General features: G+C 43.7%; 1 protein-coding gene across 2 annotated transcripts in view; it reads left to right on the forward strand.

Moving 5' to 3' along the window:
- The first annotated feature begins 2,400 nt into the window (after window positions 1-2,400).
- Window positions 2,401-27,161, forward strand: part of LOC122928473 (zinc finger CCCH-type antiviral protein 1-like) — a 28,486-nt gene continuing 3,725 nt past the window's right edge. Inside the window, exons 1-14 of one of the 2 annotated variants that reach the window (XM_044281333.1) lie at window positions 2,401-2,772; window positions 3,987-4,122; window positions 10,252-10,624; window positions 19,437-19,736; window positions 19,823-20,266; window positions 20,371-20,427; window positions 20,605-20,667; window positions 20,787-20,910; window positions 21,135-21,297; window positions 21,983-22,103; window positions 22,246-22,342; window positions 24,920-25,031; window positions 25,112-25,242; window positions 25,824-25,975. In XM_044281333.1, coding sequence (XP_044137268.1) covers window positions 2,489-2,772; window positions 3,987-4,122; window positions 10,252-10,624; window positions 19,437-19,736; window positions 19,823-20,266; window positions 20,371-20,427; window positions 20,605-20,667; window positions 20,787-20,910; window positions 21,135-21,297; window positions 21,983-22,103; window positions 22,246-22,342; window positions 24,920-25,031; window positions 25,112-25,242; window positions 25,824-25,975 — 2,557 coding nt within the window. In that variant the 5' untranslated portion in view covers window positions 2,401-2,488. The remainder of the gene's footprint in view (window positions 2,773-3,986; window positions 4,123-10,251; window positions 10,625-19,436; window positions 19,737-19,822; window positions 20,267-20,370; window positions 20,428-20,604; window positions 20,668-20,786; window positions 20,911-21,134; window positions 21,298-21,982; window positions 22,104-22,245; window positions 22,343-24,919; window positions 25,032-25,111; window positions 25,243-25,823; window positions 25,976-27,161) is intronic. The other variant, XM_044281334.1, reaches the window with a different exon arrangement.

Below are 27,161 nucleotides of genomic sequence, written 5' to 3' on the forward strand. Positions count from 1 at the left end.
CCCTCCATTGCTTGCGACTCTACAGCCGCTTACTGCGGTGTCTTCATAGGTGCATCAGTCGTCCACCTCCAGTAGCGCCAAGGTATCTAAGCCCAGATCTCCAGTCCTGGAGGCCCTCCTCTCCACTCGCGCATGTCCGCCGTGGCTGCTGGCATGTGGTGACGAACGCTGGCAGCCGGAGGTCCGGGAATCCATACCGGGAGAAACCGCCACCCCCTGGTGAAATTGCAGCGATTCCCCCGGCAAACAAAGCGCTGTTAAGCCTCCCGGATCTCACACACACAACAGGAAACAGGAACAGGAAAGGAACAGTAGCTCCTCCCACCACTTCTCCTGTCCTGTATACTAAGTGTAATTCTCAGTATCTGCTTTTATTCAGTATATATGGACACTGCACAGTACCACTTTTCTTGTCCTGTATACTGAATGTAATTCTCAGTATCTGCTATTATTCTGTATATATAGACACTGCACAGTACCACTTCTCTTGTCCTGTATGCTGGGTGTAATTCTCAGTATCTGCTCTTATTCTGTATATATGGACACTGCACAGTACCACTTCTCTTGTCCTGTATGCTGGGTGTAATTCTCAGTATCTGCTCTTATTCTGTATATAAGGACACTGCACAGTACCACTTCTCTTGTCCTGTGTGCTGGGTGTAATTCTCAGTATCTGCTCTTATTCTGTATATAAGGACACTGCACAGTACTACTTCTCTTGTCCTGTATACTGGGTGTAATTCTCAGTATCTGCTCTTATTCTGTATATATGGATACTGCACCGTACTACTTCTCTTGTCCTGTATGCTGGGTGTAATTCTCAGTATCTGGTTTTATTCTGTATATAGGAACACTGCACAGTACCACTTCTCTTGTCCTGTATGCTGAGTGTAATTCTCAGTATCTGCTCTTATTCTGTATATATGGACACGGCACAGTACTACTTCTCTTGTCCTGTATACTGGGTGTAACTCAGTATCTGCTCTTATTCTGTATATATGGACACTGCACAGTACCACTTCTCCTGTCCTGTATACTGGGTGTAATTCTCAGTATCTGCTCTTATTCTGTATATATGGACACTGCACAGTACCACTTCTCTTGTCCTGTATACTGGATGTAATTCTCAGTATCTGCTCTTATTCTGTATATAAGGACACTGCACAGTACCACTTCTCCTGTCCTGTATACCGGGTGTAATTCTCAGTATCTGCTCTTATTCTGTATATATGGACACTGCACAGTACCACTTCTCCTGTCCTGTATACCGGGTGTAATTCTCAGTATCTGCTCTTATTCTGTATATATGGACACTGCACAGTACCACTTCTCTTGTCCTGTATACTAGATGTAATTCTCAGTATCTGCTCTTATTCTGTATATAAGGACACTGCACAGTACCACTTCTCTTGTCCTGTATACTAGATGTAATTCTCAGTATCTGCTCTTATTCTGTATATAAGGACACTCCACAGTACCACTTCTCTTGTCCTGTATACTGGGTGTAATTCTCAGTATCTGCTCTTATTCTCTATATATATGGACACTGTACAGTACCACTTCTCTTGTCCTGTATACAGGGTGTAATTCTCAGTATCTGTTCTTATTCTGTATATATTGACACGTCACAGTACCACTTCTCCTGTCCTGGATACTGGATGTAATTCTCAGTATCTGCTCTTATTCTGTATATATGGGCACTGCACAGTACCACTTATCCTGTCCTGTATACTGGGTGTAATTCTCAGTATCTGCTCTTATTCTGTATATATGGACACTGCACAGTACCACTTCTCCTGTCCTGTATACCGGGTGTAATTCTCAGTATCTGCTCTTATTCTGTATATATGGACACTGCACAGTACCACTTCTCCTGTCCTGTATACTGGGTGTAATTCTCAGTATCTGCTCTTATTCTGTATATATGGACACTGCACAGTACCACTTCTCTTGTCCTGTATACTAGATGTAATTCTCAGTATCTGCTCTTATTCTGTATATAAGGACACTGCACAGTACCACTTCTCTTGTCCTGTATACTAGATGTAATTCTCAGTATCTGCTCTTATTCTGTATATAAGGACACTCCACAGTACCACTTCTCTTGTCCTGTATACTGGGTGTAATTCTCAGTATCTGCTCTTATTCTCTATATATATGGACACTGTACAGTACCACTTCTCTTGTACTGTATACTGGGTGTAATTCTCAGTATCTGTTCTTATTCTGTATATATTGACACGTCACAGTATCACTTCATGCATGTCTTGCTCTGTTTGTGTATCACACATAAGGAAGAATGTTATTCAGTACTGAGATTGCCCAGCTGTATGCTTGTGTTCCAGTTTCGTTTCTCGTTTGAGCTGTGAAGGATCCGCCCCTGTACAGGAGGAATAACAGTGGTGTCAGCAGCTAGGCAGCCCAGTCTCTCCAGAAACCTAGAACACAGCAGAAGAGCTTTTACCAGAGACACAAGGGCCCCGGAATCATGTCAGACCCCACAGTTACTGCCTTCCTGACCAAGCTGCTTTGCTCCCATGGTGGTCGCCTGCCTAGGCAACTGCTGCCTGAATTCTTGGAGCTTCCCACTGAGCAGATAGAGCAGATACTGCAGGATGAACCCCAAAAGTTTACGATGGTTGGGGAGCTGGTCTTGGCCCGGAACCCCGTGAGGATCTGTGCCAAATATCTGAAGAATGAACAAGAGGAGGAGTGCGACAAGCTGCACCTATGCCGACACTATCTGCAGGGCAAATGCTGGTCTAGCAGGAGGTAAGTTATCTGTGAGTAATGTACAGGGCAAGAGGTTGGAGATCCTTTAGTAATAAAGAGGGCAAGTGTAGGTAACCTGGAAGTAATATGCAGTATTGGTGAGTTGGTGGGTGATCATAGAGTTACATATATTTAAGGAGGTAGGTAACCTAAGAGCAATGCACAGGCAGGTATGCAGACCTATCAGGTAGGTGATCTGGGAGCAATGTACAAGGCAAAAGGTGAGTGACCTAGAAATAATGGACATGGCAGGTAGTGGCTGACCTGGGAGTAATGTACATGGCAGGAGGTGGGTACAAGGCTCTGTTTGACACCTACAGTATGAGTTTGGGGTGTGTCTACATCTAACAAACACAGTGTGGATACAGCCAGATAGTGCAGCTCACCACATGTATCCAAGCCACCTGCAGCAGCCAGTGATCACATGACTTTGGGTCAAATTCTGCAGCCAGAGGCGGACATGGCTCTTTGCATGCTGCCAGCTACGCCATCTGGACGTACCCTATTAAATCATAAAAGATTTTTATGATCATTGATTATGTTCATTTATACAGGACAGTCAGATCTTGGGAGTGGCTATGACACTAATAAGCTGTAGATAATACATAGCAAAACAAAATATAAGAGATTTATTAATATATGTGCATTTACTATGTGCACACAGTGCAAGCAATAGTCTTTCTCCACGTGGTGCAGAAGATATTCGTACATGAGACCTGCTAACCATAACTCAGCAGATAGTATCATACTTGATTACATTTAGGGCTCATGCACATGGCCGTCGTGCGGCCATTTCTTGCGGCCGCCAGGACAGATCGAGACCCATTCAACTTGAATGGGTCCGTGATCTGTCCGCAGAGTAAAAAAATGAGAACACGTTCCAGGTGGGCTTCCGATCAGTGCTTCCGTTCTGCACAGCACCTCCCAAATTGGTGAATGGGTGCGCATCAGTGATGCGGGTTGCACACGGCCGGTACCCATGTATTGCGGACCCGAAGTATGCGGGCCGCGATGCGGCCACGGCTGTGTGCACAAGCCCTTACAGTTAGATACATCAGCTCAGCAGACAGTAAATTACATAATAGGGTTAGATACATCAGCCCAGAAATATTACATGATAGGCTTAGATACAGGGGCTCAGCACGCAGTATCACTCATGATAAGATTAGTTACAAACGGCCCAGCAGACATATCATATGTTTCTTCTGTTTCAGGCGACAGTGCAATCTCTCCCATGATTTTTTATCAGATCATAACCGGTCGGTTTTAAAAGCCAATGAGATTATTGGACTGAATGAAGAGGAGCTAAAAGTCCTCCTGTTCCAGAACGACCACCAACTGCTGCCGGAGGTAAGTACAACACAACAGCTCAGATATAATGAAAATTTACCCACCTGAAATTTTCGTTTCCTGTATTTTGTAGGCAGCACAAGTACATTGGATTATATTTCCGTAGGTACAATCAGAAGAGACAGGTTAACAAACTAATACTAAATTAAACAACCAATCACACGCCAGGCCCATCCATAAAACCCTGACACCAGTGAAGACTCCTTGTATTACAATGCAACAAAAATACATTTATTAAAGGGGTTATCCGGGTTTAGAGCTGAACCCGGACATACCCCGATTTTCACCCAGGCAGCCCCCCTGATGTTGGCATAGGAGCATCTCATGCTCTGATGCGCTCCCTTGCCCTGCGCTAGATCGCCAGGGGCACAGGTTCTTTTGGTTATCATAACACACTGCCGGGCGGAAGCTTCTGCTCGGCAGTGTGTTCGGTGATGTCACAGGCTCTGATGGGGGGGCTTTAGCATTGCCCTAGCCGTTTTACTGGCTAAGGCAGCACTAAAGCCCGGCCATTAGTGCCAGTGACGTCACCGGAACTCCTAAAAATGCCTTTGCCCTGCACGATTTAGCGCAGGGCAAAGGAGAGCATCGGAGCATGAACTGCTCCGATGCTCAAGTCAGGGGGGCTGCCTGGGTGAAAATGGAGGAATGTCCGGGTTCAGCTCTGAACCCGGACAACCCCTTTAAGGGAGGGAGGCTGTGCTGCCTATGGACTACAATTTGCCTGGACGTCCTACAGCAGCACAAGTACATATGGGACTTAGAAAGCAAACATTAATTGGGGAGAGGGGGGGGGGGGGGGCAAAGTTGATGCCAACTCCAGCACTCTCTTGCCAAAAGTAGAGCCCTCTGCCTGCATCAGATTCATGAAGTGCTTTATGAAGGTGGAATTGGAGGACCATGTTGCTATCTGGTGCAGGGACACTTGCGCTAACTCCGCCCATAAAGTCGCTGTCGACCTTGTGGAATAAGCCTTGACACATCACATAAGCCGTCACACGGCCATTTTTAGCACCAGTGAAAGTCTATGGGGCTATTCACATGGCTGTTCTTTTAACGGCCAGTGAATACCGTCTGTCCAAAAATAGGACATGTCCTATCTTTGGCCGTTTTCACGGCCGGACAGACCCCATTGAATTAACGGCCCGACGGACCCCATTGAGAAGAAACTGCTGCAGCGAGAGTGGATAAGGTGAGGGTTTTTTTTTTTGGTTGCAGAATACTATGGGGGCATTATATAAACCATGGGGGACATTATAAAGCTGGGGCCCTAAAAAAATGAAAAAAAGAAACACACTATGGGTGACATTATTTAAGATGGGGCCCTACATTGGGGGCATTATTAAAGCTAGGGGCGGTTAAAAAAATTATATACACTGTAGGGGACATTTATTTAGCTGGGGGCCTACATGGGGGCATTATTAAAGCTGGGGGAAGCAAAAAAAAATAAAGAATTTACACTGTAGGGGACATTTATTTAGCTAGGGGCCTACATGGGGGCATTATTAAAGCTGGGGGCAGCAAAAAAAAAAAAGTATATGCACTGTAGGGGACATTTATTTAGCTGGGGGCCTACCATCCTGTGGGTGTTCTCAGAAGGGTGGGTCTAGAAATAACTGCCAATCAAATTCATGCATTTTTCATGTCCGTTTTTAACGGACATGAAAAACTGACGCAAAACGGACATTAAAAACGGACACACGGACAGAAAATGGATGCACACACTGATGCAAAATGGCCATGAAAAACTGAGTGTGCATGAGGCCTTAGTGAGTAACATGTTTCTGGAGTAACATTTGCGGGACATTTTTCTCTGACTCTATGGCACTGATGGCGAACCTTTTAGAGACCTAGTGCCCAAACTGCAACCCAAAACCCACTTATTTATCGCAAAGTGCCAACACGGCAAGTTAACCTGAATACTACAGTCCAATATAGTATATCTGCCATGTACTTTATCATTTAGCTATAATGGCCTGCCTACATTCAAGCACTGGTGAATGGCAGGAAAAGTCTAAGGCATATTGGTACGCCTTAGACTTTTTACAGGGCGTGGGTGCCCCCAGAGAGGGCTTGGAGTGCCGCCTCTGACACCCGTTCCATAGGTTCGCCACCACTGCATGGTGTTCTTAACCACCTCAAAAAGATCACGTAATTTGTCCTTACATAACAAAAACAGCTTGTCTAGATCATCTGAGTCTGGATCCTCTGACATTTCAGACACGGAGGAATCCTCTGAAGATTACTGCGAAGATGCATCCCATGACTCTTTCCTCGGTTTCTTTGCTTTATGAGCAGCTTTAGTCCTATCAAAAACAGGGGCACATTTATCAAGCTCACCTGTTTTTGGCCATAAAGTTAGACAAGCATATTTCATTCATCTGTCTTTCTTTTAACAAGTATTTATTAAAAGTCGAACAGCAGTTGATGAATTAGATTAGGCATATTTTTATTAGGGCCCTTGCACACAACCCTATGACCCGTGAGCCGGCCATATGTCCCAGAGCATAGCGGCATTGATCGTGAGCAGGGGAGCACACAGCATCATAGATTACAATGATGCTGTGCACATGGGACCACCCACGAGCTATTGTTCCGCACTCAGGATCCACTGCGGGAGTCCCGCGGGCGACCCGACGTGCACAGTATCACAGTAACCTATGATGCTGTGCGCTCACCTGCACACGATCAATGCCGCTCCGGGACATATGGCCCGCTCATGGAACGTATGTCTTGGAGGTCATACGGTGTGTGCAAGGGCCCTTAGTCTCACCTCAGGTGGTTGTTTTTTAGTTAGACAGGTTCATATTCACTTAGACTGGTCTAATGTATTTGCGAATGAAAAAACTTGCATCTCTGTGGCGAAAAGTCACATGTCTCTAGGAAAGTGATACTTTTAATGCAAACCAAAATCACACTTCACTACTCAAAACAGATGACAGAAAGTATGGCATCCCTGGGGTGAAGTAGAAATTTGAATGTTTTTGCAACAAATTCAGGCACAAAAAAGCGCACCTAAATAAATAGATCGGAAAAAAGTTGGAAACCTTCTAAACAGTGTAAAAAAATCTAAATAGGTGAACAAGGCGCAAAAGCCTCCAAAACAAGCACAATTTCAGTTTTAAATTAAAATTTTTGACTAAAAACAAGCACAAACACTTTAGTAAATGTGCCCCGCAGTGTTTAGTTTGCATTTAAACCAGAAGAGAAACCTGCTGAGCCTGACTGAACAGAAGAGGCATCATCTTAGGACTGACACAACAGGCAAACTTCAGGCGTGAGGTCATCAGACAAAGGGCTTGTTCACACGACCGCATGGCTTTTTCAGTGTTTTCCGGACCGTTTTTTAACACACATCCGTTGTTCCGTTTTTTGCTTCCGTGGTGTTTCCGTTTCTGTTCCGTTTTTCCGTATGGCATATACACTATACAGTAATTACATAGAAAAAATTGGGCTGGGCATAACATTTTCATTAGATGATTCTGCAAAAACAGAACGGCTACGGAAGACATACGGATGCATTTCCGTATGTGTTCCGGGTTTATTGCGGGCCCGTCATGATATAGCGTCTGAATACATTGTGGGGGTGGTAAGCCCAACGCACTTCTCCACACATGCTTGAAGTGAAGGAGGCAGCGGCCTCCTTTATATTTTTTAGCTCTGTATGTAATGTTTTCCAAGTATGTCTTTAACAGTAGGGCTGGAGGGAAGGGGATAAGTTATGAAATTGGTATTTTAGGGCGCCGTTTCAGTTTTTGCCTCAGGCAGCAGAAAAGCTAGGTGCAACCCTGAATGACCCCTACTGTGCCAGAAGAATAACATAGAAACACCCTGACCTGTCACAAACTGTGAGAAGTAGTGGGGGAAGGCAAGTGATAACGACTCTGAGCACATTTTCGTTTCACAAAAGTGGTTGTCAGTTTTCAGCCTTATTCAGTTACCGTACCTACAATCTATGCTCAATAACTTTATTATTAAACCAGCAAATACTGTTGTAATACTGCCTCTTTGGACAAGAATATGACTACTATAATACTCCTATACCATGCCTTAAACAAAAAAAATGTAAACCCCTTGAACTTTTCCAAAACTTTTTCACATTTTTTACACCCTAAAATTGACACTTATTATATTGGGATGTTATGTAATAAACCAACACAAAGTAGCAAGTATGAGTGAAGTGAAAAGAAAAAATATTTAATCTGAAAAGTGCAGTGAGCATTTGTATTCAGCCCCCTATACTCTGATACCCCTAAATAAAATCCAGTGTGACTAATTGCCTTCAGAAATCACTTTATTAGTAAACAGAGTCCACCTGTGTGTAATTTATTCTCAGTATAACTACAGCTGTTCTGTGAAGGCCTCAACATTAATGATCAAACTGCATCATGAAAACTAAGGAACACACCAGACAGGTCAGGGATAAAGTTGTGGAAAAGTGTTAAGCAGGGTTAGGTTATAAAAAAATATCCCAAGTTTTGAACATCTCACGGAGCACTTTTCAATCCATCATCCGAACCAAGACATGACTGTTCACCTAAACTTAGAGCCCAGGCAAGGAGAGCAGTAATTAGAGAAGCAGCCAAGTAGCCTATGGTTACTCTGGAAGACCTGCAGAGATTCAAAGCTCATGTGGGAGAATCTGTCCACAGGAAAACTATTAGTTGTGTACTCCACAAATCTGGCCGTTATAAAAGAGTGGCAAGAAGAAAGCAATTTTTAAAGCAAACCATAAGAAGTCCCATTTAAAGTTTGCCAAAAGCCATGTAGGGAACACAGCAAACATGTGGAAGAAGGTGCTCTGGTCAGATGCAAAACGTTACGTGTGGCAGAAAACTTACACTGCACATCACCCTGGATACACCATCCCCACCCTGAAACACGGTGGAGGCAGCATAATACTGTGGGTATGCTTTTCTTCAGCAGGGACCGGAAGCTGGTCAGAGTTGATAGGAAGATGGATGGAACTAAATACAGGGCAACCCTGGAGCAAAACCAGGCTGCAAATGACTAGAGAGTGAGGCTGAGGTTCACCTTCTACCAGGACAACGACCCTAAACATACAGCCAGAGCTACAATGGAATGGTGTTAGAATGGCCCAAATCCCATTGAGAATCTGTGACATCCAATCTCCATCCAATCTTACTGATCTTGAGCTATTTTTCAAAGTCTGTTGAGACATACCCCAAAAGACTTTCAGCTGTAATTGCAGTGAAACGTGGTCCTAAAGAGTATTGACTCTGAATACAAATGCATGCTACACTATACAGATTTTTATTTATAAATATTTTTGAAAAACTTGTATCATTTTCTTTTCACTTCACATATACTTGCTACTTTGTGTTGGTCTATCACATACAATACCAATGAAATGCATTGAAGTCTGTGGGTGTAACGTGACAAAATATAGAAAAAGTCAAGGAGTACAAATACTTTTTCAAGGCACTGTATAAAAAGATGGGCGGATTGGCCATAGAGCTAGACAGGAAAATTTCCCGGTGGGCCGATGCCCAGGGCGCCACATGAGCCCTCCTCCCGATCGGCCAGTGGAAGTTTCTGGGGATGTACACAAACATAGAAAAGGATTCTTTACGGTAAGAGCAGTGAGACTATGGAACTCTGTGCCTGAGGAGGTGGTGATGATGAGTACAATAAAGGAATTCAAGAGGGGCCTGGATGTATTTCTGGAGTGTAATAATATTACAGGCTATAGCTACTAGAGAGAGATCGTTGATCCAGGGATTTATTCTGATTGCCTGATTGGAGTCGGGAAGGAATTTTTTATTCCCCTAAAGTAGGGAAAATTGGCTTCTACCTCACAGTTTATTTTTTTTGCCTTCCTCTGGATCAACTTGCAGGATGACAGGCCGAACTGGACGGACAAATGTCTTTTTTCGGCCTTATGTACTATGTTACTATGTTACTATTTTGTGCTCCTGCTGGTAGTATTTGGTGATGGACTGTGGTATTTAGCTCTGTTGGGGTGGTATATGTGCCACAATATGGTATTGCTGGCCCTGCCTTCCATCAATTTGGACCCAACTAGAAATTTGGGCCACTTTTAGTATTTTTTCGAGGGTCACATTAAGTTCCCTGTATAAGAATACACCTTTACTTTGTCTTCTGCAGGTTTGTGTGAAGTATCTGCATGACACATGTGATCTCGGTAAGGATTGTACACGGCTTCACATTTGTGGTTTCTTCACACGAGGAGAATGTAATCGTCGCATCTGTAAACGTTCTCATCACCTCCTGGAGGTCAGTTCGGACTTATTACTAAACCGCTGTCGTATGTCTGAGGTGTCTATTCAGAACTTTCAGATGCTATGTGCCGTGAAACACAGTGAACGCCTTCAGTCACTGAGGGAAGAGGGAAAGAGGGAAAATGAGAGGGGGCGTCCTGCAGTACACAGAGGCAGAGGAAGACCCAGGAATAAACAGAAGCGAGAGCCTGAGGGTGTGTCACGAGACAAGAGTCGTGGACGTCAAAATGAAAGAGCAGGTATGTGGCATAGGTATTTACTTTGGATACATTAAGTGCTGTTGTCACAAGGATAAGTATTTAAGTATAGCTTCACCCAGAGAGAGTTAAAGGGGAATTTCGGTAATGTAACCTTTTTCAACTCCTGTAGCGTTGGTGTGTATGTGGCGCACTTAAACTAACCTGATACATATCAGCCTCTGAAGTGACTCTGTTTTTAAATTATGCACCCCCAGGTCTGCTTCTCTTTTTTGAAACACAGAGTGGAGAGCACATCCTCATATGATGTTTGTGAGAAAGACAGAACAACACATACAGAGAGAGAGAGACATAGTGAAAAACGGACACACTGTAATGGTCCTTTATACGAGACGACGATCTAGCAGACTGTCGGGTAGGAAGCGTTCCTTCCCGAAAATCTGCTGATCGCTAGCGGAGGAGACAGGTGCATTTACAAGCACCGATCTCATCCAGATTATAGGGAGTTCGTAATCGCTAATGCCATCACTCTTCCCCATACTGTCTCGTTCACACAGCACTATCTGCCACTGGGAAATGTGATCTTTTGTGCTGCACAAAAGATACAACTACCTGATGAATGAGTGTTTTGCTTAGGCTACTAGCACACCTGCACTTTGCATCCCGGCATGCTGTTCCAGCCCCACTGAAGTATAATGAGGTCTGGCTGACATTGCGGTTGCATCCGTCTGACAAGCGGAGGATCGTCTGAACACAAACCGCAGCATGCTGCGCTTTTTGTCCGGACGATCTTCCTCTTGCCTGCCAGAACAGGCTGCTGAACATCTGCGAACGCATATGTGAAGGTGCTGGCACACAGTGCAGTTCTGACATGCATTCAGGATGCAGTTTTTATTGTAGCTAGTTTAAACACCAGGGTTTAAAGAGGCTCCTAAACTGGCTAAATTGAAAACTGCATCCTTAACCTCTTATGGAACCCCGCCGTACATGTACAGAGTTGGTGGACAAGACTTAAAGACCAGCGCCGTATATGTACGGCGGGCTGATCGGGCGGGTGCAGGAGCTGCGCCCGCCCGATCAGCAGCACGGACCCGACAGTCACTGATAGTCGGGCCCCTGCTGCATACGCCGGCATAGGTGAAAACACAGATGCCGGCGTATTAAACCCTTGTATGCCGCGGTCAAAGCTGACTGCTGCATGCAGAGGGTTTGCGGAAAGTAGACGTATCCTTCGGGTCCCCGATGGCAGAGAACACAAGCCCGATGCCTTCCATAGGCATCGGGGCTTGCCTTCTACGGAAGCCTGTGAGATCCAGCCCTTAGGCTGGGTCTCACAGGCAGGCTGTCAGTATACAAGCTGACATGCAATGTATTGCAACACAGGTTGTATTGCAGAGGGGATCAGATCCCAGAATTCCCAGAGTGGGACAAAAATAAGTAAAATAAAGTAAAAATAAAATGTTTTTCATAATAAAAAAAATAAAGTTTCAAGTAAAAAAAATATAATAAGCCCCTTTCCCAAAATAAAACACATAAAATTGTAAAAAAATTAGAAAAAAGAAAAACAGCCCTATTGGGTATTGCCGCGTCTGTTATGACCGTATCTATAAAAATATCACATGACCCACCCCCTCATCTAAACGCAGTAGAAAAAAAATAAAAAAAAGGTGTCAAAAAAGCTACTTACATACCATACATCACAAAAAGTGTAATACCAAGCGATCAAAAAGTCATATGCACCCTAAAATAGTACCAATAAAACCGTAATCTCATACCGAAAAAAAATGAGCCCCTACATAAGTCATTCGCTCAAAAAATAAATAAATAAATATGGCTTTCAAAATATGGAGACACTAAAAAAATCATTTTTTTTTCAAAAATGCTTTATTATGTAAAACTGAAACAAAACAACCAAAAAAGCAGTTATATTTGGTATTGTCGCATCCGTAACAACTTGTCTATAAAAATAGCACATGATCTAACCTGTCAGATGAACATTGTAAAAAACAAAAAATAAAAACAGTGACAAAACAGCAATTTTTTGTCACCTTACCTCACAAAAAGTGTAATATAGAGCAACCAAAAATCATGTACCCTAAAATATTATCAACAAAACTGCCACCTTATCTCGTAGTTTACAAAATGGGGTCACTTTTTTGGAGTTTCTACTTTAGGGGTGTATCAAAGGGTCTTCAAATGTGACATAGCAATTTAGGATTATCCCAGTGAAATCTGCCGTCCAAAAACCGTATGGCGTTCCTTTCCTTCTGCGCCCTGCCGTGTGCCCGTACAGCAGTTTACAACCACATATGGGGTGTTTCTGTAATCAGGGTAATAAATATTAAGTTTTGTATGGCTGTTAACTCTTGCTTTGTAAGGCTAATTTCACATTAGCATTTTTTGCGGATCCATCATGGATCTGCAAAAACACGTCCGTTACAATAATACAACCGCATGCATCCGTCATGAACAGATCCGGTTGTATTATGTCTTTTATAGCCATGACGGATCCGTCTTGAACTTCATTGAAAGTCAATGGGGGACGGATCTGTTTTCTATAGTGTCAGAGAAAACGGATCCGTCCCCATTAACTTACATTGTGTGTCAGGACAGATCCGTCTAGCTCCGCACCACATCGCGGACAGAAAAACCCTGCTTGCAGCATTTTTCTGTCCGCGATGGGGACATAACAAAACGGAACGGAATGCATTTTGTTGCATTCCATTTCGTTCAGTTTTGTCCCCATTGACAATGAATGGGGACAAAACTGAAGCGTTTTCTTCCGCTATTGAGATCCTATGACGGATCTCAATAGCGGAATTGAAAACGCTAATGTGAAAGTAGCCTTACTGGAAACAATGGATTAAAATGCAAAATCTGCCAAAAAAGTGAAATTTTGAAATTACCCCTACATTTTCCTGTAATTCTTGTGAACACCTAAAGGGTTAACAAAGTTTGTAAAAATCTGTTTTGAATACCTTGAGGGGTGTAGTTTCTAAAATGGGGCCATTTATGGGTGGTTTCTATTATGTAAGCCCCGCAAAGTGACTTCAGACCTGAACTGGTCCTTAAAAATTGGGTTTTGGAAATTTTCGTAAAAATTTTAAGATTTGCTTCTAAACTTCTAAGGCTGCGTTCACACGGGCGAGATTTCTGCGCGGGTGCAATGCGGTAGGTGAACGTATTGCACCCGCACTGAATCCTGACCCATTCATTTCAATGGGGCTGTGTACATGAGCGTTTTTTTTCATGCATCAGTTCTGCAATGCTTTAAAATCGCAGCATGTTCTATATTCTGCGTTTTTCACGCAGCCCTGGCTCCATAGAAGTGAATGGGGCTGCGTGAATAACGCATTGCATCCGCAAGCAAGTGCGGGTGCGATGCGTTTTTCACTGATGGTTGCTAAGAGATGTTGTTTGTAAACCTTCAGTTTTTTATCACGCGCGTGAAAAACGCATCAAAACGCATTGCACCCGCGCGGAAAAAACTGAACAACTAAACACAATCGCAGACAAAACTGACTGAACCTGCTTGCAAAATGGTGCGAGTTTCACTGAACGCATCCTGAACGCATCCGGACCTAATCTGTCACGCTCGTGTGAACTCAGCCTAAGCCTTCTAACGTCCCCAAAAAAGAAAATGTAAGGCCCCTTTCACACGGGCGAGTTTTCCGTGCGGGTGCGATGCGTGCGGTGAACGCATTGCACCCGCACTGAATCCTGACCCATTCATTTCTATGGGGCTGTGCACACGAGCGGTGATTTTCACGCATCACTTATGCGTTGCGTGAAAATCGCAGCATGCTCCTCTTTGTGCGTTTTTCACGTAATGCAGGCCCTATAGAAATGAATGGGGTTGCGTGAAAATCGCATGCATCCGCAAGCAAGTGCGGATGCGGTGCGATTTTCACGCATGGGTTCTAGGTGACAGTCTATTCACTGTATTATTTTCCCTTATAACATGGTTATAAGGGAAAATAATAGCATTCTGAATACAGAATGCTTAGTATAATAGTGCTGGAAGGGTTAAAAATAATAAAAAAGTTAACTCACCTTCTCCTCCTGTTCGCGTAGAGGCCGGTCTGTTCTTTAGCTGTGGCTGAAGGACCTTTGATGACGTCAGATCACATGCTCCATCACCATGGTGATGGACCATGTGATTGGAGCATGTGATCTGACGTCACCTCAGGTCATTCAGTCCACAGCTAAAGAACAGACCGGGATCTACGCTAACAAGAGGAGAAGGTGAGTTAACTTTTTTATTATTTTTATCCCTTCCAGCACTATTATACAAAGCATTCTGTAGTCAGAATGCTATTATTTTCCCTTATAACCATGTTATAAGGGAAAATAATACAATCTTCAGAACATCAATCCCAAGCCCGAACTTCTGTGAAGAAGTTCGGGTCTGGGTACCAAACATGCGTGATTTTTCTCACGCGAGTGCAAAACGCATGACAATGTTTTGCACTCGCGCGGAAAAATCGCGCATTTTCCCACAACGCACCCGCCTCTTATCCGGGCAAAAAACATGACGCCCGTGTGAAAGAGGCCTAATTTACAGAATGATCCAAACATGAAGTAGACATTTGGGGAATGCAAAGTAATAACTATTTTAGGAGGTATCACTATCTGTTTTAAAAGCAGAGAAATTTAATTTTGAAAATTGCAAATGTTTCCAGATTTTTGGCAAATTTAGTATTTTTTTATAAATAAAAATGAAATATTTTGAATAATAAGTGACGAGAAAACAATCTCAGAATGGCTTGAATAAGTAAAAGCGTTTTAAAATTATCACCACATAAAGTGACACGTGTCAGATTTTCAAAAAAATGGCCTGGTCCTTAAGGTGAAAAATGGCAGGGTCCTTAAGGTGAAAAATGGCAAGGTCCTGAAGAGGTTAATGCATGTCAGAACTGCACTGTGTGCCAGCACCCTCACAGTCACACAGTAAGGGCTTGTTCACACGACCGTGCTGTGTTTTGCGGTCTGCATATTGTGGATCCGCAAAAGATGGATGCTGCCCGTGTGCCTTCCGCAATTTGTGGAACGGAACAGGAGGCCCATTATAGAAATGCCTATTCTTGTCCGTAAAATAGACAAGAATAGGACATGACTCATAATTTTTACTGGGCCACGGAACGGAGCAACGGATGCGGACAGCACACAGAGTGCTGTCCGCATCTTTTGCAGCCCCATTGAGGAGAAGGAAAGGAAGAAGACTAAGTGACACAGAGCAAGATCTGCACAGGCAAGTGGAAAAAAGAATCAGATACAGATACAACAAAACCTCAGTTTACTGCTCCATGTCAGGAGTAGTCAGCAAGCCAGTTTCAGGTGATGTAGAGCATAGCCCCCACATGCCTTGTGGGATCAGCTGTCAGCTCCCACTCTCAGCAGGTCAGAGCAGAGAAGCCCTAACCAGAGCTACTCCAGGGTGCAAGAGAATGCAGAGTCGGACCCCGCCTGAGGGACTATTGTCCCACACTCACATAAGATCATAAGAGTGCGGGACAATAGCCCCGCGGGCGGCCCGACGTCCACAGAATCGTTGTAACCTATAATGCTGTGTGCTCCGGTGCGCACGATCAATGCTGCTCCGGGATATATGGCTCGCTCACGGACCGCATGTCTCGGAGGGCATACAGTCGTGTGCAAGAGGCCTAAAAGTGGAGAGCAGCAGGCACTGGAGCAGTGTCGAGGAGTCAGAGTTAGTAATACTTGTCTTGTCATTTTTAACCCTTTCTGGTGTTTGTTTTTGGCATTGATAGTCTATAAGGTGTAAGTACATGCCGTAGTATGTGCAGGAGCCTATTATTGTTTTCAACCAGCCTCTATAAAGTGACTCTGTTGTCACAGCCCCGCCCCCTGTTACTGACATCACTGAATATAATAGTAATATAATTACATTGTGATCAGACATGAGATCACACACCTTATACTACAGTAACAGCTATTCCATCTATTACTGCTGACAACCAGCCTCTATATCATGTCTGAGAGGTAGTCACAGCCCCGCCCCCTGTTACTGACATCACTGAATATAATAGTAATATAATTACATAGTGATCAGACATGAGATCCACACACCTTATACTACAGTAACAGCTATTCCATCTATTACTGCTGACAACCAGCCTCTATATCATGTCTGAGAGGTTGTCACAGCCCCGCCTCCTGTTACTGACATCACTGAATATAATAGTAATATAATTACATTGTGATCAGACATTAGATCCACACACCTTATACTACAGTAACAGCTATTCCATCTATTACTGCTGACAACCAGCCTCTATATCATGTCTGAGAGGTTGTCACAGCCCCGCCCCCTGTTACTGACATCACTGAATATAATAGTAATATAATTACATTGTGATCAGACATGAGATCCACACACCTTATACTACAGTAACTGCTATTCCATCTATTACTGCTGACAACCAGCCTCTATATCATGTCTGAGAGGTTGTCACAGCCCCGCCTCCTGTTACTGACATCACTGAATATAATAGTAATATAATTACACTGTGATCAGACATGAGATCACACACCTTATACTACAGTAACAGCTATTCCATCTATTACTGCTGACAACCAGCCTCTATATCATGTCTGAGAGGTTGTCACAGCCCCGCCCCCTGTTACTGACATCACTGAATATAATAGTAATATAATTACACTATGATCAGACATGAGATCCACACACCTTATACTACAGTAACTGCTATTCCATCTATTACTGCTGACAACCAGCCTCTATATCATATCTGAGAGGTTGTCACAGCCCCGCCCCCTGTTACTGACATCACTGAATATAATAGCAATATAATTACATAGTGATCAGACATGAGATCCACACACCTTATACTACAGTAACATCTATTCCATCTATTACTGCTGACAACCAGCCTCTATATCATGTCTGAGAGGTTGTCACAGCCCTGCCCCCTGTTACTGACATCACTGAATATAATAGTAATATAATTACATTGTGATCAGACATTAGATCCACACACCTTATACTACAGTAACATCTATTCCATCTATTACTGCTGACAACCAGCCTCTATATCATGTCTGAGAGGTTGTCACAGCCCTGCCCCCTGTTACTGACATCACTGAATATAATAGTAATATAGATACACTGTGATCAGACATGAGATCCACACACCTTATACTACAGTAACAGCTATTCCATCTGTTACTGCTGACAACCAGCCTCTATATCATGTCTGAGAGGTTGTCACAGCCCCGCCCCCTGTTACTGACATCATTGAATATAATAGTAATATAATTACACTGTGATCAGACATGAGATCCACACACCTTATACTAAAGTAACAGCTATTCCATCTATTGCTGCTGACAACCAGCCTCTATATCATGTCTGAGAGGTTGTCACAGCCCCGCCCCCTGTTACTGACATCACTGAATATAATAGTAATATAATTACACTGTGATCAGACATGAGATCTACACACCTTATACTACAGTAACAGCTATTCCATCTATTACTGCTGACAACCAGCCTCTATATCATGTCTGAGAGGTTGTCACAGCCCCGCCTCCTGTTACTGACATCACTGAATATAATAGTAATATAATTACACTGTGATCAGACATGAGATCACACACCTTATACTACAGTAACAGCTATTCCATCTATTACTGCTGACAACCAGCCTCTATATCATGTCTGAGAGGTTGTCACAGCCCTGCCCCCTGTTACTGACATCACTGAATATAATAGTAATATAATTGCATTGTGATTAGACATGAGATCCACACACCTTATACTACAGTAACAGCTATTCCATCTATTACTGCTGACAACCAGCCTCTATATCATATCTGAGAGGTTGTCACAGCCCCGCCCCCTGTTACTGACATCACTGAATATAATAGCAATATAATTACATAGTTATCAGACATGAGATCCACACACCTTATACTACAGTAACAGCTATTCCATCTATTACTGCTGACAACCATCCTCTATATCATGTCTGAGAGGTTGTCACAGCTCCGCCCCCTGTTACTGACATCACTAAATATAATAGAAATATAATTACACTGTGATCAGACATGAGATCACACACCTTATACTACAGTAACAGCTATTCCATCTATTACTGCTGACAACCAGCCTCTATATCATGTCTGAGAGGTTGTCACAGCCCCGCCCCCTGTTACTGACATCACTGAATATAATAGTAATATAATTACACTGTGATCAGACATTAGATCCACACACCTTATACTACAGTAACAGTTATTCCATATATTACTGCTGACAACCAGCCTCTATATCATGTCTGAGAGGTTGTCACAGCCCCGCCCCCTGTTACTGACATCACTGAATATAATAGTAATATAATTACACTGTGATCAGACATTAGATCCACACACCTTATACTACAGTAACAGTTATTCCATATATTACTACTGACAACCAGCCTCTATATCATGTCTGAGAGGTTGTCACAGCCCCGCCCCCTGTTACTGACATCACTGAATATAATAGTACTAAAATTACACTGTGATCAGACATGAGATCCACACACCTTATACTACAGTAACAGCTATTCCATCTATTACTGCTGACAACCAGCCTCTAAATCATGTCTGAGAGGTTGTCACAGCCCCGCCCCCTGTTACTGACATCACTGAATATAATAGTAATATAATTACACTGTGATCAGACATGAGATCCACACCTTATACTACAGTAACATCTATTCCATCTATTACTGCTGACAACCAGCCTCTATATCATGTCTGAGAGGTTGTCACAGATCTGCCTCTGTTGCTATGAACATAATTTTATTTAATAAGTTGCAATTAATTTTAGAGTCCAATATTCGGAGAAGATCAGTAAGTCGGCCGATATCTGAAGGTGGGAGGAGTAATCTTGGCTGGTCTGGAGATGATGGAGATGAACCTCGGCTTGATAAGATAAAGGATGATTGGTTTAATGACTCATACCTGTATGTGGCAGACACATCCCCCTCCAACGTGCAGCCCTTGATGTCATGCATAGCGCGCTACCCAACATCAACTGTATCCATATCACCTGCGCTGGAACTTTCTAAGTCCCACCTTCAGTTTCCATTACCTGCAGCTTCACCTACAGTGCCATCTGCTCAGCCAGGTACCGTTTAAGATAGTGTCATCCAAAGTATCTACTGATCGGGAATTTGTTTATAACCTATAATAAATCCATAATTTCACCCACAGGAAGTCAAACCGGCCTCTCAACTCCATCTTTTACTCCATCTGCCCCTCAACCAAAATCAGCCATTACACCAGTGACCACTGTGAGTCCACTTAATTATCCACTAACATCTTCTGTGGGGCCAAGTAGACCAGTTAATCTTCCTATGGATCGTCTGTTGGGTGCCAATTCTATTAAGCCAATGTCCCCTCCAGGGATGAATTCATCCACAGTCCCATCAGTGCAACCTACAGGTTCAAACAGATTGGTAAATCATCTTCCAAATCCATCTGTTCCTGAGGAGAAACCAGTGACCACCAATATTGCAAGTCCATCCAGGCCTCCACTTGTTGCCACCATCAAACCGGTAATCCCCCCTGCAGCCAGTCCTTTCAGTGCTTCAACATCTAATCCCAGATTGGTTCCTTCTCCTGCAGAAGGTTCATCTGCTCCACAGCTTAAATCAGGTGGGTCAAGTGTCTGGTCACAGTGTGAACTTGATGAAAAACTGATGCCAAGGGCAGAGCCTAAAGATGTTCTGGGCGATTTTTTGACTTTAAACCTTATCTAGGTGATCTGTTGGAGAAAGAATCAGTGTTTGGAGCAACCTGCATGTCGCCAAAGAAGTGTAAGTACATGGGCTCTGCATGGTGGATCTACAGTAATGCATCTTCTAAAATACATCACACCTCTATTTTTTTTTTACAACCATTTCCTGGTATAACAGGTTGCCTGGTTATGTCCAGGATATGAAATATTGATGAATAAAAAAAAAAAAAATCATTTAATGTTTTTTTTTTTTCAGCGGAGCCTTACAAAGTCCCAGAGATCTGCCTGTCAAATCTTTGGAAATACTGCAAATTAGGAAGTAAGTGTCCCTGGTGGAGAAGGGGGAGGATTATTAGGAGGGAGCCCTTGTGCTCTCGTGTGGTTGGGTTTGGAGAGCAACTTATGTGCAAGTAACGCAAGGTTCTCCTGTATTCACAGACCTTTGTCCAGACATGCATTACTACCTACCATACCGATGGCAGATTTACAAAGGAACAGATTGGGAAGACATTTCCAACATGGAAGAGATTGAGAAATACTACTGTGACCCAAAGTTTGACAGGTATGACAGGTGTCATCCAGAGCTGTGCATCAGATCATATTCTATGTACTGTATCTAAAACAACTGGACATTAAAGGGTAACTCCACCTAAACCTCATAGTGGCCAATTGCAGGTAGACACCAAGAAATAGGGTTCCACTCTCACTTCCATAATTTTTTCTATGCAATGTTATATCTTTTGGGCAGAGAATTACTAGGCAATTCCTCCCACTTTTCATTTACAGGGTTCAACTGATTGATTTTATGACTATGAAATCTGGAATGCACCGCGTCCGGCGACTCTCCACTATATCCTCGGTCAAGAAGCCGTCTGACTACGTTCTGACAACTGAGTGGTTGTGGCACTGGAAGGATGAATTTGGCACCTGGACACAATATGGCCACTCTGTAAGTGGGTACAGGGCACCTCTTTATCAGTGATCTCTATAGGGGTGTAACTATAGTGGTGCAGAAGTTTCAGTTAAATCTCAGCCTGAGATGGCCCAAAAAGGTCTCTCTGTCCCATATGAAGTGACATGTGCTACAAATGACACCTGATAGTTGGTGGGATTTTGAGGGATGCCCATGATGGGGCCCAGAACTGCAGATGGATTAAGGGGGTCATTTATTAAGACAAGTATTTTAGTCGCCGGTCTTAATAAGCCCGTTATCTGGTGGTGAATCTGCTGAAGTTATCTAGAGCAGTGTTTCCCAACCAGTGTGCCTCCAGCTGTTGCAAAACTACAACTCCCAGCATGCCCGGACAGCATTTGGCTGTGCGGGCATGCTGGGAGTTGTAGTTTTGCAACACCTGGAGGCACACTGGTTGGGAAACACTGATCTAGAGACACCAGCCTTTACATAACTTTGGCGTATCCTAAAACATGATGAATGAGATGGGCCTCCCGGCCTGTCTCCTTCCCTGCCCACATCACGCCCAGTTTTTTAGACCTGGCGTGAGTGTGGAAAAGTCGCAGATTGCGGCACAAATAACCATTGAGCCATAAACTGTGTGAGAAATATTCCTAATATAAGCGTATTTCTGATAGTAAATGACCCCCTGAATCTTTTTCATGGTTTGTTTTGCTTTTAGAATGTGAAACAAGTGAACTCAACCATCCTTTCTTCAGACCTGGAAAATGTGTATCTCTCAGATCCCACTGCAGTCATTCCTTTCAGCGCTGGAAACCAGCAGTATAAGATCAACTTCCCAGGTATGAGTGTGGATAATGTAGCGATAAATTACATTTTTAGCAAAATGTCTTTTCCGTGAGGAGCCACAGTGCTCCATAAATGGCCCAAAGACATTTGGCACAGCTTGTTAGCTTCCCCTTTAACAATTACTTATTGTTTCAGAAATGAAGCAGAGGAACATTTTGTACAAGACGGAAAAAGACGTCCGCAGAAGACCAAAATTTCTGAGCTTTGAGGATGTGAAATTATTGAGAGGAAGGTAAACATTGCATTTCTTATAGATAAATGAACAGAGAGAGAGATATATACATAGACAGATACAGAGATAATTAGATAGCTATAATAGAGAGGGTAATTAATTTATACCTGTGCAGCAAAGATAGATATAATAGAGAGGGTAATGAATTTATACCTGTGAAGCAAACTCCAGAAGAGCCAGTGCAGAGGATAGTAGTCGTAGTCGCCCTGATGAGGTGTTGTATCATGGTGTACTCCCTCAGGCCGTTGTTTCCTGGGGCCCGGACCCACTCTTCCATCTTTGTCTTGTGCTGCAGGGTATCTTGCAGCCCTTTTTCTTCTGAAGATGCAGGACTCCAACCACAGCCGATTGCTTAGGAGAATTGATCCATGTAACCCTCCCTGGCAGGGTGATGGAATGCAAGTCACTGCTATGGCTGCTATGTGCCTGACTCTGGACTTGGATCACCTGCACGTCCTCAATTGGCTTCAGTACTTTGGGGTGGCCGCCCCACATCATCGCCAACCAGTTGGGCTTCTGCTTCTTTTCTGCCATCTTGATCACTTTGGCAAGCTCCTCTGCCTTCTTTCTCCAGCACTTCAGTGGAATGGCAACTTCTGGTGACAGGCAAACTTCTGTTCTTTTTGGCCCAAAGGCTTTTTTCATTTGGCAAAATAAAAAACGGGGGTCTAAGGTCTGAAACCCGTAGACAAGACGAGTCCTGTATTGGAAGTTTTTATCGCTTCAATAACGTATTCCTCTTTGCTACAAGATTGAGCTGGCTATTACGTTTTTGTTTTGGGGCCTAATTGAAGGTACCAAACTCTCACACCCAGAGGAACATCAGGCAGACACATCTTGCCTGCTCCACAGCTGAGCATTCTCTTTGATTTCCCATTCTGGTGGGGCGATGCATCTGTGCTTTAGTGTACGTGGCCCTGATTCAAGATGGACGATTAACCCCTTCTGTGTTGTTACCATGAAGTGGCTGTGGCTTCTACTGAATTCCTTCCAGCTGGGCAATAAAGTCTCTTTTAGCGTCCACACAGCAATTAGGCCAACTATAGTAAGGCATGGAGGCACAATCCTGTTCGTAATACTAATTTCATGCAGTGAGTCCTCGAGGAGCCGGTGCAGATGATGGGAGTGGTAGTGACCTTGATGAGGTGTTGTGTCATGGTGTAGTTCCTTAAGCCGTTGCTGTTTGAGGGTCGGTGCACAATAAGGATGAAATTAAACATATAAAAGTCTCTTTTACAAAGTGCAACTTCAGGTACATTCAATAGCGATTTGAAGTGCAATTTCTGGCACCAGTAATGATTATGGAGGCAGGTAGAATGGTTGCAGTTTAGCTCTTGCATTGTACTGGCCCAATAGTGGTCTGGGTGATGGGTGTCTTAGTCACTCACTATAGCAGTGTCTTCAAATGCTGGTTGTAGCTGTTCACTTTGCGGTCTGTCTTCTCAAAGATTTATGAGACATCACGTAAAATCTAATTGAGAACCTCTCTTAGAAGCGGGAGCTCTGCAGTGTGCTTCTTCCCTCCTCTCTGGACAGCTGATTTGAGGGACAATTTCCTGGCACCAGTAATGATTATGGAGGCAGGTTAGATGGTTGCAGTTTAGCTCTTGTATTGCACTGGCCTAATAGTAGTCTGGGTGATGGGTGTCTTAGCTGTAATGACTCACCATAGCAGTGTCTTCAAATGCTGGTTGTAGCTGTTCACTTTGCGGTCTGTCTTCTCAAGGATTTATATGAGGCATCACTTAAAATCTAATTGTGAACCTCTCTTAGGAGCAGTAGATCTGCAGTGTGCTTTCTTTCTCCTTTCTGGACAGGAACTTCCCCTCCTAGCAGGAAGCAGGACCAGATCACTCCTACCAAGAGGGGACGAACAGGGCAGTTAGCCGCTCTGTTCCTATCAATCACTGATATATATACTTAATGGTAACTACAGCCATAACCTATAAAAATACATAATATAAAACAAAAAACTATATACAATATTGTAATACCCCCAAGTCTGCGGTACTATATCTGCATTTTATAAATGGAAGGCTATAAGGCTGTGTTCAGATCTCCGTTTCGGATCTCCAGCTGCCTAATCTGGCGAAAATGCTGGCTGTCTGCCGGACAAAAGAACGTTGCACGCAAAAATTTTTTGTACAAATGAAACCCAACATTTATCCTGGAAATCGACCGGATCACTGATGGACCTCATTGCAGTCAATTGGGGATTCGACAGGGAGGTAAAGGATGCTGTGAGATCTGGCAGGCTGCTCTGTGCAGGAACAGCCTGCTAAATCTTCTAACTTAGATGTAAACGAAGTATAAGAGTGCCTTCACACACAAAAGATTTTGCTTCAGAAATTTCAGCGATTGAAAATCAGTTCCATTCATCTGAATGGGGTTGTTTTTGCACCAAGCACATGGATTTCTGCAAGTTCTATTCAGAAGAATTGAACAGATTTTCAGTTGCAGCAATTTCAACAACAAAATCTGATACATGTGAAGACATCCTAATAGCTTACTTGCTGCTCCTGGATCTTCTATCAGGTGGCCCTATGTAACCTGTCATGCTTAAATGTATTCTTTTAGCAAAAATACACCAGGAGCCAAGCCATCCCCGAAATCAGGAACGTCTCCTCTGAAGATTGACATCTACCCTAAGACGTGGGACTCTGAGGCCATGCCAGACATAGGCTGCAGGGTAATAAACAGAGTCCCTATGACATGATGGAAAAAATGGGACTTAAGGTGTTAACTTCTGTTTTTCTGTCTCCCACCAAGAATGTTCTTGTCTCTAACACATCCAGCGAGTTCTCAGAAATTGTAAACAGCTTCACCAAGACAGTAAGCGGCCATGTGGTTAAGAATATGTGGCGACTCCAGAACCCATCTCTGTGGCAGGTCTTTCAGTGGTATGTCAGCTCTTTATCCTCACATCTTACAATGTTTAATATGTACTCCATAAAAATAGGTATAAATTATAAAAGGCCTCCCTGTAACAGTATTCCCCAGATCACCATCACTCCAATCCCCTTCACTATGGGTGTAAGGATCTCTAAGAGATGGGTGGTGGAAAAATATAGAGACAGCATGCCCAACTCACATTGGCCGCATCCCATTCATTACAATAGGTCCGACCCTATAGAGATAGTATCCCCAACTCACTATAGGTGTTGGGACCCTACAAAGAATGCCCAAGCTCATTATGGCCCCATCCTACTTTTTATAGCTAATAGAAACCTACAGAGGATGACCCAGCTCATGATGGCCATTTCCTCCTTCATTATGGGTAGTGGAACCCTACAGAGATAGGATCCTTCAGCTCACTATAGGTGATGAGACATTATAGAGAATGCCCCAACTCACATTAACCTAACCTTCTTCATTGTAGGTGGTGGGAACCTAGTAACAGTGGCCTCACCTCACTTCTCGATGGGTGGGGAATCCTTTCTGGCCAGGCTGCTGTTTTGTAACGTTGTGTCTTTCTTTCAAGGCAAAAGGAACAGATGAAAAAAGTCAATCAGGGACGAGACGTGAAAGAAATCCGGTTGTTTCATGGCACAGAGAAGAAGCACATCGATGCCATCTGCAACGACAATTTTGACTGGCGTATCTGTGGTACACATGGCATTGTGTATGGACAAGGTAGATCCCAGCTCCTAGGTAGTTTGATTGGAGGGCTGTTAGTTTTTCAGTGTGGACTGCAGATGTTCACGCAGACTGGGCAATCAGATGTCACCAGACTCATTTGAAGGCATACTGGCTTTTCATAAGGCTTCATGCACACGCTTGAAAAAAGCTTCTGTGATAGCTTCTGTATGCATCCTGTTTTTTCTTACTCCCATCAATAGAAAGGGCTCCTCTCCTGCACAAAAATGGACAAGAAAAGTATGTGCTGTGAGATTCCTGGATCAGGCACATGAATTCTTAAAAGAACGGATGTGTGTATGGCCCCATAACTTGTACAGGTCAGTGTGCTGTCCGTCTTAAATACAAACAGCACACTAAAGAAAAATATAATTGTGTGCATGAAGCCTAGGGCCACAACAGCGCCCAACCATGGCAGCCAGTGGCACCATAAATTTGTGAGTTATTAGCATTATTAAAGGGAACCTGTCACCAAAAAAACGGATACTAAACTGTTAATAGTACCTTATAGTGCTGCATAGTAGTTTCCTAATGCACTTTTTGATTGTTTAGACGCATCTAGCCTCCTGGAGAAATCAATGTTTTATTCAGCCGCTGCCCCCTGCTTCAAGTCAGGTTTGAAGTCAAGGGGGCAGCGGCCTAGGCGTCTCGAATGCTGCTCTCCCCGCCTTTATTGACACGCCGGATCTCAGTGCCGGGACCGCGCTCCCAGCCTGCATGCGCAGTAAAGGGCTGCTGTAGCGGAATCCCGGCTCCGGCTCGTACACTCAGCTGGCTTCAGTTTTGCTACTGCGCATGCGCCCGGCATCTTCTGCAACTGCGCTAGTATGTAAGGCTGGCGGGCGCATGGGCAGTAGAAACTGAAGCCGGCTGAGTGTACGAGCCAGGATCGCGCTACAGCAGCCCTTTACTGCGCATGCGGGCTGGGAGCACGGTCCCGGCACTGAGATCTGGCGTGTCAATAAAGGCGGCGGGAGGCGGGGAGAGCAGGATCGGAGACGCCTAGGACGCTGCCCCCTTGACTTCAAACCTGACTTGAAGCAGGGGGTAGCGGCTGAATAAAACATCGATTTCTCAAGGAGGCTAAATGTGGCTAAACAATCAAAAAGTGCATTAGAAAACTACTGTGCAGCACTGTAAGGTGCTATTAACAGTTTAGTATCTGTTTTTTTGGTGACAGGTT

This window comes from Bufo gargarizans, chromosome 2, assembly GCF_014858855.1.
Source record: "Bufo gargarizans isolate SCDJY-AF-19 chromosome 2, ASM1485885v1, whole genome shotgun sequence".
NCBI classification, from domain to species: Eukaryota; Metazoa; Chordata; class Amphibia; order Anura; family Bufonidae; genus Bufo; species Bufo gargarizans.